Source organism: Octodon degus, unplaced genomic scaffold, assembly GCF_000260255.1.
Source record: "Octodon degus isolate 3935 unplaced genomic scaffold, OctDeg1.0 scaffold00225, whole genome shotgun sequence".
NCBI lineage: Eukaryota > Metazoa > Chordata > Mammalia > Rodentia > Octodontidae > Octodon > Octodon degus.
Genome location: NW_004524801.1, coordinates 1,110,127 through 1,122,166, shown reverse-complemented (window position 1 = coordinate 1,122,166; position 12,040 = coordinate 1,110,127). Strand labels below are relative to the sequence as shown.

General features: G+C 40.1%; 1 protein-coding gene and 1 pseudogene across 1 annotated transcript in view; one reads left to right on the top strand and one right to left on the bottom strand.

Moving 5' to 3' along the window:
• The window catches only part of LOC101588331, a 7,717-nt pseudogene extending 5,615 nt beyond the window's left edge, over positions 1–2,102 (bottom strand).
• Positions 1–12,040, top strand: part of Ifnar2 (interferon alpha and beta receptor subunit 2) — a 36,223-nt gene that overhangs the window by 5,739 nt on the left and 18,444 nt on the right. The window contains exons 2-5 of the mRNA XM_023705597.1: positions 8,039–8,126; positions 9,224–9,265; positions 10,335–10,458; positions 11,530–11,699. Of these exons, the coding sequence (XP_023561365.1) occupies positions 8,072–8,126; positions 9,224–9,265; positions 10,335–10,458; positions 11,530–11,699 (391 nt within the window). The 5' untranslated portion in view covers positions 8,039–8,071. The remainder of the gene's footprint in view (positions 1–8,038; positions 8,127–9,223; positions 9,266–10,334; positions 10,459–11,529; positions 11,700–12,040) is intronic.

Here is a 12,040-nt window from a genome sequence, read left to right as displayed (position 1 = left end):
AAGGAAGGAAGGGCCAGGGGAGATGGCTCAGTAGAATAAATGCTTGTCTGGCAAGCGCAAGGGCCTGAGTTCAATCCCTGGTTCCACAAAAAAAAAAAAGAAAGTCCAAATGATAGGAAATTAAAAGATAAAGAAGGAAATTAAAAGATAAAGAACTCAGGGGTAGAGAAATGGTAATAAAAATTGTTGGTATCTATGGTATTTAAATATAGAAATAATGCAAGAAAGTGTGGGTAGAGTGAGGTGTGCAGCATACTGTAATCCCAGTACTTAAGAGGCTGAGGCAGGAGGATCACCACAAGTTCACACTGAGCTTGGACAACAGAGAGAGAGACAGAGACAGACAGAAATTATGGGTAGAATACAATATGATTGCTACAAATACAGACAAATATATATAGCAGTCAAATAAGGAAATAGAAGGGGAAAAGAAAAGAAAATATGAGGATGTAATGTTACCATCTTTCAAAGCATACAGCAATCAATATGGTCTAAAATTAAAAGGAGCTATAAATAGAGAATACACCAACTGTCCGGTGAATGGAAAGGAAGTGTGAGACAACAACCAGACACAGGCTGTGGGAAAGACCAGATTTTATTTCCTACCTACAGGCAGGCTGACATCAGATTGATAGCGCAGCTGTCTGGAGGGGGAACTGAGCATCGGCAGAGTGTAGAGCTGGGGTCACAGTATCAAAGGATCCAATGAAATCTTTAAAGTCAAAGCCACGTGGACAATGAGTGCAGGTGTGTGTAGATAGAACTGGCTCCAGCAAGGCTTCAGTTCTGGTCCTGGAAGCCTGTATTGCCCCTACTTCTTGTTCACTGGGGGCAACCTGCTGTTTCCCACTGTTTACAAGGGGAGATGCAGGGTCTCTCGGGTAGCTCTCAGATTGGGCCTGACACCAACTTCCTAATGTCATTCACTAAACTTTCATTAAAACCTGACAGAGAGATTATAGGAAATTACTCTTTCTTATGGACAAAAAATAATTAAATTCATAGTTCTTTTAGATCTAGTTTCTTTTTGTTTTTTCAGATAATTTTCTTTATTGAAATTTACAGTACAGGGGCCAGGGAGATGGCTCAGTAGAATAAGCCCTTCCCTGGCAAGTGCAAGGGCCTGAGTTCAATCCCCAGTTCTGCCAAAGAAAAAAAAAAGAAAGAAAGAAAGAAAGAAAGAAAGAAAGAAAGAAAGAAAGAAAGAAAGAAAGAAAGAAAGAAGAAATTTACAGCACATTCTTCCATGAAATATCGGGAAAAATATCTTAATGGTGTTGTTATATAGCATATTGGCTAATTCCAGAAGATCCTCATCTCTTACTGCCACCATTATGTCCAGTATTTAATTATATGACAGGGTTCATTTCTGTCTTTTACACAGTGCCCATTTTCCCACTTCTTCTTGGTAGGAAATGAGGTTTTTATATATTTTGCTCCAGCATGTGTACTTCTAACTGCACACCAAGGCACATCAGTCTCAGTCACTAATTTTTCACTAGGTATTGACTTCAAAACTTTCAGATTTCCCTCAGTTTTCAGTGAGCAACCATTAAACCCTATATGAAGATCCAAGCTCATCAGAGCCGCTGCTGCTTCCACAGTACCATCAAATGAGTGGACCTACACATCAATCTCTGTTTTTTTTCGTTATATCTAAAAATTCATCATGTGAGTTTCGACAATGAAGAAACATTGGTAATTTTGTTTGTCCTGACAGTTGAAATTATTTTTCAAAATATTTAAGCTGTGTATCTTTGGAGCAAAACTGTAAGCGGTCAAAATCAAGTCCATACTGTTTTCAGCAAGATGTGACAACTCTTTTAAGTAAAGATCAGGATTACTCTTTTCAAATTCACCACGTCTTGTAGGATGGCAACCAGCTGAGCTGAAAAACGTATCTTTTGTTTGTGCCAACTGTAGAGCCTCTTTATTGTCTTGTAGCTCGCCCCCTGTAATCATGAACTTTTTAACACCAATCTGGACAGGTCTGTCATCACGTCCTGCAAGTCATCTCGATGCCTCTGAACCCCACTATAAATTCCTCTGAACACAGGACCTGTGAAGTTGATACCGATATCAACGACCTTGTAGCGACTCATGGCTGCATCACTGGTGCCTCCTTAGTTTCTTTTCTTAAATAGAATTAAATTTAGACAGAAAAGGTGTGCATGCCTGTGCCTGTGTTTATGAATATAGAGATCTGTGGGCTCATGTTCACTTTTTTTTGAGACAGTCCTGATGTGCAGTGTAGGATGGCTTTGAACTCACCATGTAGCCCAAACTGTTTTAGAACTCACAATGATCCTCCTGCCTCAGGCTCCTGAGTGCCACCGCAGGCATGCACTACTGCACCCCGTATGTTTACTTAATATTAATGATGACAATATCTGGATGTTGAGATTTATACTTTTGTACATTATTTCATTTTTTAAAATAAGCATGTTAAATTTTTACATAAATAAGAAAGACATGTGAAAAATAAACCAGAAACAAATCTATGAAGGTGTTAATGGTTAATGCTGGACTGTGGAAATAAGGAGGGATGCTATTTTCTTTTTTGCACTCTTTGATATTTTGCTTTTAATTTCTGGGAAAAGTTGTGCAATTGGATTTGTATCATTTCCAAGTTCAGTTCATTCAATATTTATCACCCATCTGGTGATGCAGTGGGCACCAGGCTGTACTAAGCTCCCAGGCAACACCAGGAGGCTTTCTCTGCCAGGGTGACCCAGCTGGCCCCAGCCAAAGGGCAGCAGCAGCCGTGGGGCAGAGAGCCCATCCCACTGGGGAGAAACATCCACACGAGAGCCGAAGTGCCCGCTTGGCCCGTGTGCCATTCTCCCAGCAGACAGCACCAGCAAACCACAGATTCTAAGGTAAAAGTATTAGAAATTTTAAGGCCACATCAGGAGAGCATTAAGCCAAGTGTGGAACTGCCTACATTCAGGGCTCGAGGGAGAGGTAAGACTCTGAGAGTCATGTTTTAGGGACACTGAACCACTTGTAGTTCAGCAGAATATTGAGGAGCAAGACTGGAATTCAAGCAAGATGGGCAGTTAGATTTCGCAAACAAGCATGAGGCTGATTATTAGACAACTGGTTCCAACTGGAATATGGGTCACCAGGAACAAAACAAGGGGACATTTTTGGTTTCAGTGTGTGTGTGTGTGTGTGTGTGTGTGTGTGTGTGTGTGTGTGTGTGATTCCTCAGCTGCTGAAGTCTAGCAGCACATGTGTAACAGAGACAAAGATGTACCACAATCAGAAAAAGGGCAGAGTCACCAAAGGCACAAGGCAGATGTGACATTTGCAGTGTGGAAGCACCCTGTGTCTAGGGGCTGTGGTCACAAATGTGCATCCCCTCTACCATGGAGTCGTGGTGGAGATGGTGATTCATAGCAAGAAGACAGGCAGGTAAGGGGGCAGCACACTGCACATGTCATGGGTAATGACCAGGAATCTCCTGGCGGGGAGTCTACAGCTGGGGGAGGATTGCCTTCCTTTCCTTTCCTTTTTACTTTTCTTCCTTTTCTTTTTTGGTACTTCGGATTGAACCCAGGGACTTTACACTGAGCTCTACCTCTTGTCCTCTTTTCTCTTACATTTTGAGACAGGGCCTCTTGCTAGGTTACTAAATTGCCCAGGTTGGGCTTCACCTTGTGATCCTCCTAACTCAGGCCCCTGATAGAGCATAGAAATTTTGTTTTGATTTTATTTTTGTTTCTCTGTTTATTAGAACATGTTTGTAGTATGTAATGATTAACATTCCTTGTGATGAGTGAGTGTATGTACATGGTACTTCTTAATTCTTTTTTTTATTCTTTTTCCCACTGTACCCTCCCATCCCTGCATCTCTTGGGCCCCTTCGTGTGTGTATTTAATTTTCTGTGCATGTTGGTAGTGCACAATGATCACGTCCTTGTAGGAGCTTGGTGCACATACACAACACTTCACAATCCCCGCCTTTCTCTCTCATTTCTTTCCTACCCCTGTCTCTCTCCACCTCTCAGTTCCCTTCCAATATGCCTGCTTGTCCCTGCAACCAGTCTACTCTCAGTAATGAGCCTACTCCCTCTGTGTCATTGTAAATCTCTTCCGGAAGGCCAAGCACTGGTGACTTAACTGCCTCTCTACACTGATATTGGAGATTAAGGTTTTAAATTAGATTTTATTGGTACAGTTTAGATATACATAATAATCTCATCTATCATAGGGAATGTGTACCTGTATGTAATATATCTTGTCCTTTTTCCTGTTCCCCTACCCTCCCTTCAACTTCTCCCCTTCCCATTTACAAAAACTTTGTTTCCATGTTTTCCTTTTTTCTCTTTTACTCCCCCATCTCCCTTGTTCCCCTCCCCATTTTTTTTCAAAGTTTTATTGATAAACAGATAGCAATGAGACAGTTTCAAATCAAATCGGAAGTACAGTTTCAACAAATAATACACTGCATATATTCTTCTTAGTGGTTAATTGCTGTACAAGATGCGGACTTGTGATCCTATTTACAAACACCATTAGAACAAATCATTCTATTCATTAAGAGAATGCAACTATATATCTATCCTAACCACTTTGAATATACAGATACAAAATGGACATTCATCGGTATACCCCATTTTTTCTAAGTTCCGTTATTGAATATTATAGGTGTGTAAACTCAGCAAAATATTCTAAAAGAGACCAGTAGCCCATAATAGCATTGGGTCTTCTGTTTAACTGGCAATGTCAGAAATTATTGACCTGAGTCCCCCACAGCTCAACATAACAGCATGGCTTTACTTCCTATATTTCGTCTTCATACTTTTCTACCGGATGGTTAAGACCAAAGTAAAGCAGGACCTATGCAACAAGAGTTGTAGCTTTTTGGTCTGAGAAGGTCAGTGAAATGCCCTCAGGATTTATCCTGAGATCCTGCACCTCCGATTGTAGAACCTTTGTCAGTGCAGCCATGTGGATGAGTCACGGCCATTGCTTGGCCAATGTGCTCTCTGTGAAAGCCTGAGAGTGTCTTCTCCCCATGTGACTCTCCTTAGGCACACTCTACGTCATCAATCACTTTCCTCTTTGGCCCCATAATCTTGATCAGAAAATTTGGGACACTACCGAGGTACATGACGTTACAGTACAAGTTCTCATATGTCCTGAGTCTTAATTGACCTTAGAAGGCTAGGGCCAAAATGTTGGCTTTCCTTGTAGCCCTCCTTTTTCTCTAATTTTGGTCTGCAAATTTAGGTTGTTAACCATCCAGAAGACAAACTTATTGTTATTATCAAACGATTTAGGCTATCAAGCTTAACCTCACTATCTCACTGCATTTCAAACATCTTAGGCATAATAAGGAACAGGTATTTTTCATCAAGTATTGATATGTTGAACTTTAAGTCCCTACATAATATGATAAAAAACATTTAAAAATTAGATTATATTTTAAAAATAGGATAAAGAATTCTATACTTCTCATGTTTGCACATAAGTCCAAAAATCTCACCATATACAACCCCCCTCCCCGTTTGAGCATGTTTTTACTACTTTACAATACCTAATATACATTTTGTCCCTTATTTAAACTTTCAGTTTCTCATGCCAGAGAAACAATATGATACTTACACATGTGTGTCCAATTTATTTCACTTAAGAGTATGGTCTCAAGGTGCATCCATTTTCTAGAAATATCTCAAGCATATCCTTCTTTATGGCGGAATAGCAGTCTGTTGTATTAAAAACCCCACATCTTCTAGATCCACTCACTAGTTGACAAGCATTTGGGTTGTTTCCAAGATTTGGCTCTTACAAACTTGCACTGCTATGAACATGGGGGTTGTTTCCAAGATTTGGCTCTTACAAACTTGCACTGCTATGAACATGGGTGTGCACAGATCCCTGCGGTATGATACTCTTAATTCTTTCAGGAAGATACCCAGGAGGGGAATGGCTGACTCAAATGGAATCTTGAATCCTAGATTTTTTTTTTTAATGTATTTGGTTTTTGCAGGGTCTCATTACGCAGCTCAGACTCATGATGATCCTCCTGCTTTCAGCCTCCCCAGCCCTGGGCTTACAGGTGTGCACCACCACTCCCAGACTCTCAGCTCAGCACACCTGGGGGTGGGGCTGGTGAAGTATGTGGTGCGGGGGATCGAACCACAGTCCCTGTGCTTGCCTAAGCTTGCCTAAGCAGGAACTTTAATCTGCTGAGCTATCTGGCTGGACCCTAATGCTAGCTTTTTGAGGAATCTCCACACTGATTTCCACAGTGGTTGCACCAGTCTATACTCCCATCAAAAGTGGAGAAGGTTCCTTTTTCCCACAGCCCCACCAACATCTGTTACTGGTTGATTTCTTGATAATAGCCATTTTTTTCTGGGAAAAAATGGAATCTCAGTGTTGTTTTCAACCATATCTCTCAAATGACCAATGATGTTGAATGTTTTCTCATATATTTATTGATTATTTGTACTTCATCTGAGAAGCATGTATTCAATGCCCATTTTTACATTGGGTGGTTTGATTTTTTTGAGTTCTTCATATGTTCTCAGTAGTAGCCTTTGTCTGAGGAGCAGCTGGCAAACACTTTCCCCACACCATGGGTTGTCTTTTCATGCTATTGGTGGCTTCATCTTGATGTATATATCATCTTTTAATAAGATGACATCCCAGTTGTTATTCTTTATGATATTTCTAGTACAGTCATAAAATTTTTGCCTACACCAGTGTCTTCAAGAGTTTTACCTATTCTACATTCTAGCAGATTTAATGTTTCTGTTTTAATATTTAGATCTTTGGTCCTTTTTGACTTTAGTTTAGAGCACAGTGAAAGATATGTGTCCAGTTTTAACTTCACCACATGCAAAGCCAGTTTTTCCAGCACCAAGATAAAGAGGCTATCTTTTTTCCAGTGAATGTGTTTGGTACCTTTGTCAATGATAAAGTAGCTGAGTGTGTCTGGAGTTGTTTCTACATCTTCTAATCCATTCTACTGATCCTTGGGTCTTCTTTTAGCCAGTACATACTGTTTTTATCACAGAAGCTTTGTAGTATTTTAAGTCAGGGATTAAAAACAGGGATGCCTTTTTTTGTTGCTCAGAATTACCTTTGCTATACTCAGTCTCTTCTGGTTCCAACTGAATTTTAGTAATGTTTTCTGTAATTCTGTGAGATATACTGTTGGAATTTTGGTAGGAATACATTAAGTCTCTATAACAGTTTTGGAAGTGTGGTCATATTCACTGTATTGGTTCTTCCCACCAAAAAGCAAGGGATATCTTTCCATTTTGTTATGGGGATTAAGTTTTCAACACATGTTCTTTTAGGGGACATTTTGCAATTAACATGTATCAATCATACACCTGGACATTTCTCTACACATAGACTTGCTCAGGGGCCAGTGATATGTGCTAAGAAAATTCCTTGCAGAAAAGATTGAAAACAATTCAGATGTCCAGCATAGGGAATTAGCTACATACTTGATGTTCTGACCATAGAACACAACATTATGCAACTATTTAGAAAACAAAAAGAAGAAATTTCTCTTTCTGATGAGGATGGGGAAGATCTGCCAAATAAAATTTTAAGTAGAAAAACATTGAAATTGAACAGGTACTATACCTGCTATCTCTTGTCTACATGAGGAGGGAAATAATATATATCTATATCTATATCTATATCTATATCTATATCTATATCTATATCTATATATGCATAAAGACATTCCAAGGGTTCACCAAAATCAATAAAGAAAGTACTTTCTCAATGGAAGCAAGGCTTTCCACTGTTCAGCTTTTCATATGCTTACTTTTCTTTTTTAGCCCAATGACTATTAGCTGTTCAAAGATTGCCTTTAATTAATACTTCTCCCTGCTGGGTAGGGGATTGGTGCTAGAAGCTGTCTGAATGATGGCCTGTTCCTGGGAGGGTGGGAAAGGGACCCATGATGAATTTCCACTTTCTTGGGGTCTTTCTCATCTTGTTTTTATTTTTACAATCTCATTAGACACTTGAAAATTTTGATATCCTAATATTGATTTCCTTTCAGATGTAAAAGTAAGGGAAGGATTACAACAAGAAGATGCATTTGAGCCACTGTGCCTCGGCCATCAGATCACTTACTTGGTGTCTCGTAGGTGAGTGTTACTGCTCATCCTGGCCCTTGGAGAGGGGAATGTGTGTTACCCTCAGCCAGAGCTTTCGTGCGTAGCAGTAAACCAGTGTTCCTGACTGCAGGACCCAGATCAGCTCATCTGATGCCAGATGTCTGTGGGACAGTAGCCAGGAAGCTGGAGCTGATGGCTTGAATTCAGTATGGGTTTCTGCTTATTGTTAATTTTAGGAAGACAAACAAATAAGCAAACATAACATAAAGCTCCACAATATTGGAGACCATCCTTGTAAGTCAATGTTAAGAGTAATTGCTCTTACTATGTCACTGAGTGGGCTGTATTACCCTGCTGCTGTATTTAGGGAGACGCCAGCCCCTTATCTCTTACTATGGCCACCAGGATGAAAAGTCGCCCTGAACTCTAGTCTCTACACTTTATTTATTTTCCACCTTTTTTTCTGCAGTACTATTCCTTCATGTCTCTTCTCTACCTTCTTTTTGATTCAGTTTCGTTTCAGTGTCATCTCTTATGTAGTTTATTGACAAGGGGACACACAAGGGGGATAGCTATCTTGGGCAAACTGTTCCTGTACTGGCTAATGCCCAGCATTCTTGATATCCACCTTCTAAAAATACCAGAAAATTCATCCCCCAAATCATTGTGACATCCAGGAAACAAATGTCTCCACCCTCCCAGCCAAGGAGGGGAGATTCGTTAATGATTATCATGAACCCCTTTCATCCTCCATCACCCTTAGTAACTGTCTTTACTTTTAAAAACTATTTATTAGAAACACACTTATTTATACTCTGAGGAAGTTTTTCAGACAAGTACCTGATCCTCAGGACATTCCTCAACAAACCCAACCCTAGTTCTAGTGTCAGCCCCTAAATTAGTCTTCCATTGAGTCCATTCCATGCAATCCTGGGACCAGCCACTGATGCCACTGGTGTCACCTAAGAACCATTTGCCTGAACTTTTGGTCAGCACAAGAAAATCTCAGTGTAATATTAATGCATGTGATAATTAATACTTTAAGTAATGCAAACTTAGTGTAGTCATTTTAAGTTGAATCCAGATAAATCATTGTTGCTTCTCTAACTTGTTTTTCTTCCTCTTAGTGTACATGAGCCTAGCGTTGGATGCTTCACCCGATCCTCCTGGTAAGAGATGTTCTTGGCTTGGTTAAATTTTATATAAGATTCAGAGTACTAGGGGGACGATCTAGACATAAAAATATGAGAAAGTTTACTTCTGGCCTGACATCTATTACCTATTTTATTGAAGCCCTTTTTGTATAAAAGGAGCCAAAATTTGCCACCTCTGTTTTTCAAAATTGCCTCACAAAACTGTTACAAAAAACAAGAGATCATTTTCAAAACCCCTTAACTCTTAATATTCTAAGAGAAAATAAGGAAATACCTATTATGCCAAACAAAAAGTAATTCATGAGTAATTTCTTTCATTTGCCTTTTTCCACCCATTAGTTCCAGATAAGGACAAATAATTTGTAGCTCCACTTCTTGCTCATATGTATTAATCGGCCCACAAAATTTGACTAAGCATCAGGGGTGTGCGTAGCCTTCTGATCAGTAGTGGGGCCTGAAGATGCAAATGCAAAGGCTTGGGTCTTAACAATAGTCACTGAGCTTTCAAATTTTAATTCTGTAATGCAGAATTTAAAGAGCAGAACACTAGAGTCCTAGTTGTCACTAACCACTTCCTGGTGCATAATATTGTATACTCAGCTTAGTTTCAAAACTCACTCTAGAAAACAGGTCTATTAATAGCACCTACTTCTGCATTGTTGTGGGGCTTAACACCCCAAAGGACAAGTGGAGCCCATGGTGTGCTGTGACCAAGAGAATAAATGTGGCGAGGAGTACAGAGAAAGGAAAGCATGCAGTGCATTGAACTGAGTTGAGAGGATGCAGTGAAGAAGGAGCAAGGAAATGTGCGGGGTGGTTCGGAACGTCCTGGGTCATTTGGGTCCTATAAACTTCTGAAGGTCTGTGAGAGTTGGGGAAGGCCTTCTGTCTAAATTCTGCTTACCAAGTGCTGAGTTCCTGGTTCCTAAACTTTCCTACTCAGATAATATGTTACTTATCAATGAATGATAATAGTGTGTAGACTTTCTGTAGTTCCAAGACCTCTACTGGGCATGGGTTCAAAATCTTCAGGTTTCCAAATTCAATGGTTTTTTTTCTTTTTCCCCTATCCTATTCTCTTTAGGTGCTTATGTTGAACACTGTAATTTCAAGATGGCATTTAGAAAATACCGCTCAATCTTATCATGGGAGTTGAAAAACCACTCCATTGTACCAACTCACTATGCATTAGAGTATACAATCATGAGGTTAGTTCATGTTCCATTTTTCTCCTGCTAAATGTGTTATCTTTCTACTATGTTCTCTGTCTCTTCATTTCTTACTCAGAACCTTAAAAAGCCAAAGGCAAAATACTCATTCATCTTTAATTCAATTGAATACTTTAATAATCCAAAACTATTTTGACAAAGTTTGTGTTTATGATAGGTCAGTGGTTTTCCCAATAATTAATTTAATTTAATTAATTGGAATTTTTAGTAGTCTGATATTTTCCAAAGGTCTGGTGGTTTATGTTCACTTTTCTTTACTCATGAGAGCATGGTAGACACTAGAAAACTGACTGGCCTAGTCCAAGACAAGCCTGGGTCCAAAGCCTACTATTGTCACAAATCAGCTTTCTGTTTGGTGTGGTGCTCCACCTCTCTGAGCTGATGTCCCCACTGAGGGGCTGGCTCAAGGGCTAGTGATGTCATAGATGATAAGTCATTCTTTGATCAGTATTCCCATGGAGTGTCCTTTTGTTGCTTTTGGCTTATAACAGTTGCTGCAGGCCTTCCAGAGGGTTTGTTGTGAGTTTCCCTTTGACCTGCTAGAGTCTTAAGGTTTCTGTGTGCATTGAGTAATCACAGGCTTCTGTAGCATGGTAGATGTGATATTTGTGTTGTTCCTAATTAGCACAAGGTGAGCTTAGGACTGGACCATGGCAGAGAGGGTGTGGCTCTCAAGGAAAGCAGTGATTCCTCTTGAAGGAGAGAGAGGAAGGTCTTGGGCCTCTACCATGAAAGCCCGACGTTCATTCATCCATCCTGTGACCCTAAGTCCCTACCCTCTGAAAATGGAGATTCTGAAAGCAGGTGAAGACATCATTAAAGAAACAAAAGCGTGAGGTGGCAGGTGGAGGTAAATGCTATGAAGAAAACTGAAGAGTGAGAGGGATTGAGAGTGAAACCTGAGAGAGTATGAAGTGTTCCATTTTCAAATAAAGTGGGTAGAGAAGTCAGTTTGGTACCGCGATAATTGCCTGAAAGGAAAAGAGGAAGCGAGGCACAGAAGTGGATTCTCATTCTGTAAGAGCTTAAGTTTTCCATTTCTTTCCAAAGTAAAAAAGAAGATCTCAAGATTATCGAGAAATGTACGAATATCACCAGATCATTCTGTGACCTGACAGATGTGTGGCTAGATGTGGATGAGACATACGTTATCCAAGTGAAAGGGTTCAGAGGGGAAACCTTGCTGGTCCAGTGCACCGATACCGTCACGGCCACGAACAGTGAGTTGAGCCCTATTTCTTGATCTCGCCATCCTTATCAAAGTCCTCAGTAGCAACCTCCCAGAGGGTTAAAGACATCATATCACAGGGATAGAGTCACACACAGTGGCACAACACACAATAGTTAAATCTTGGAAATGGCTTACATGCCCATCACCAGAAGAACAAATGAAGAGGGGCTGGGGAGATGGCTCAGTGGAATAAGCACTTCCCTGGCAAGCATAAGGACCTGAGTTCAATCCCCAGTTCCCCCCCAAAAAAAAGAACAAATAAAGAAAATATGATGTCTGTACCCAATGAAGTACTCTTTTGCCATAAAAAGATGAACTTGAAGCATCTCT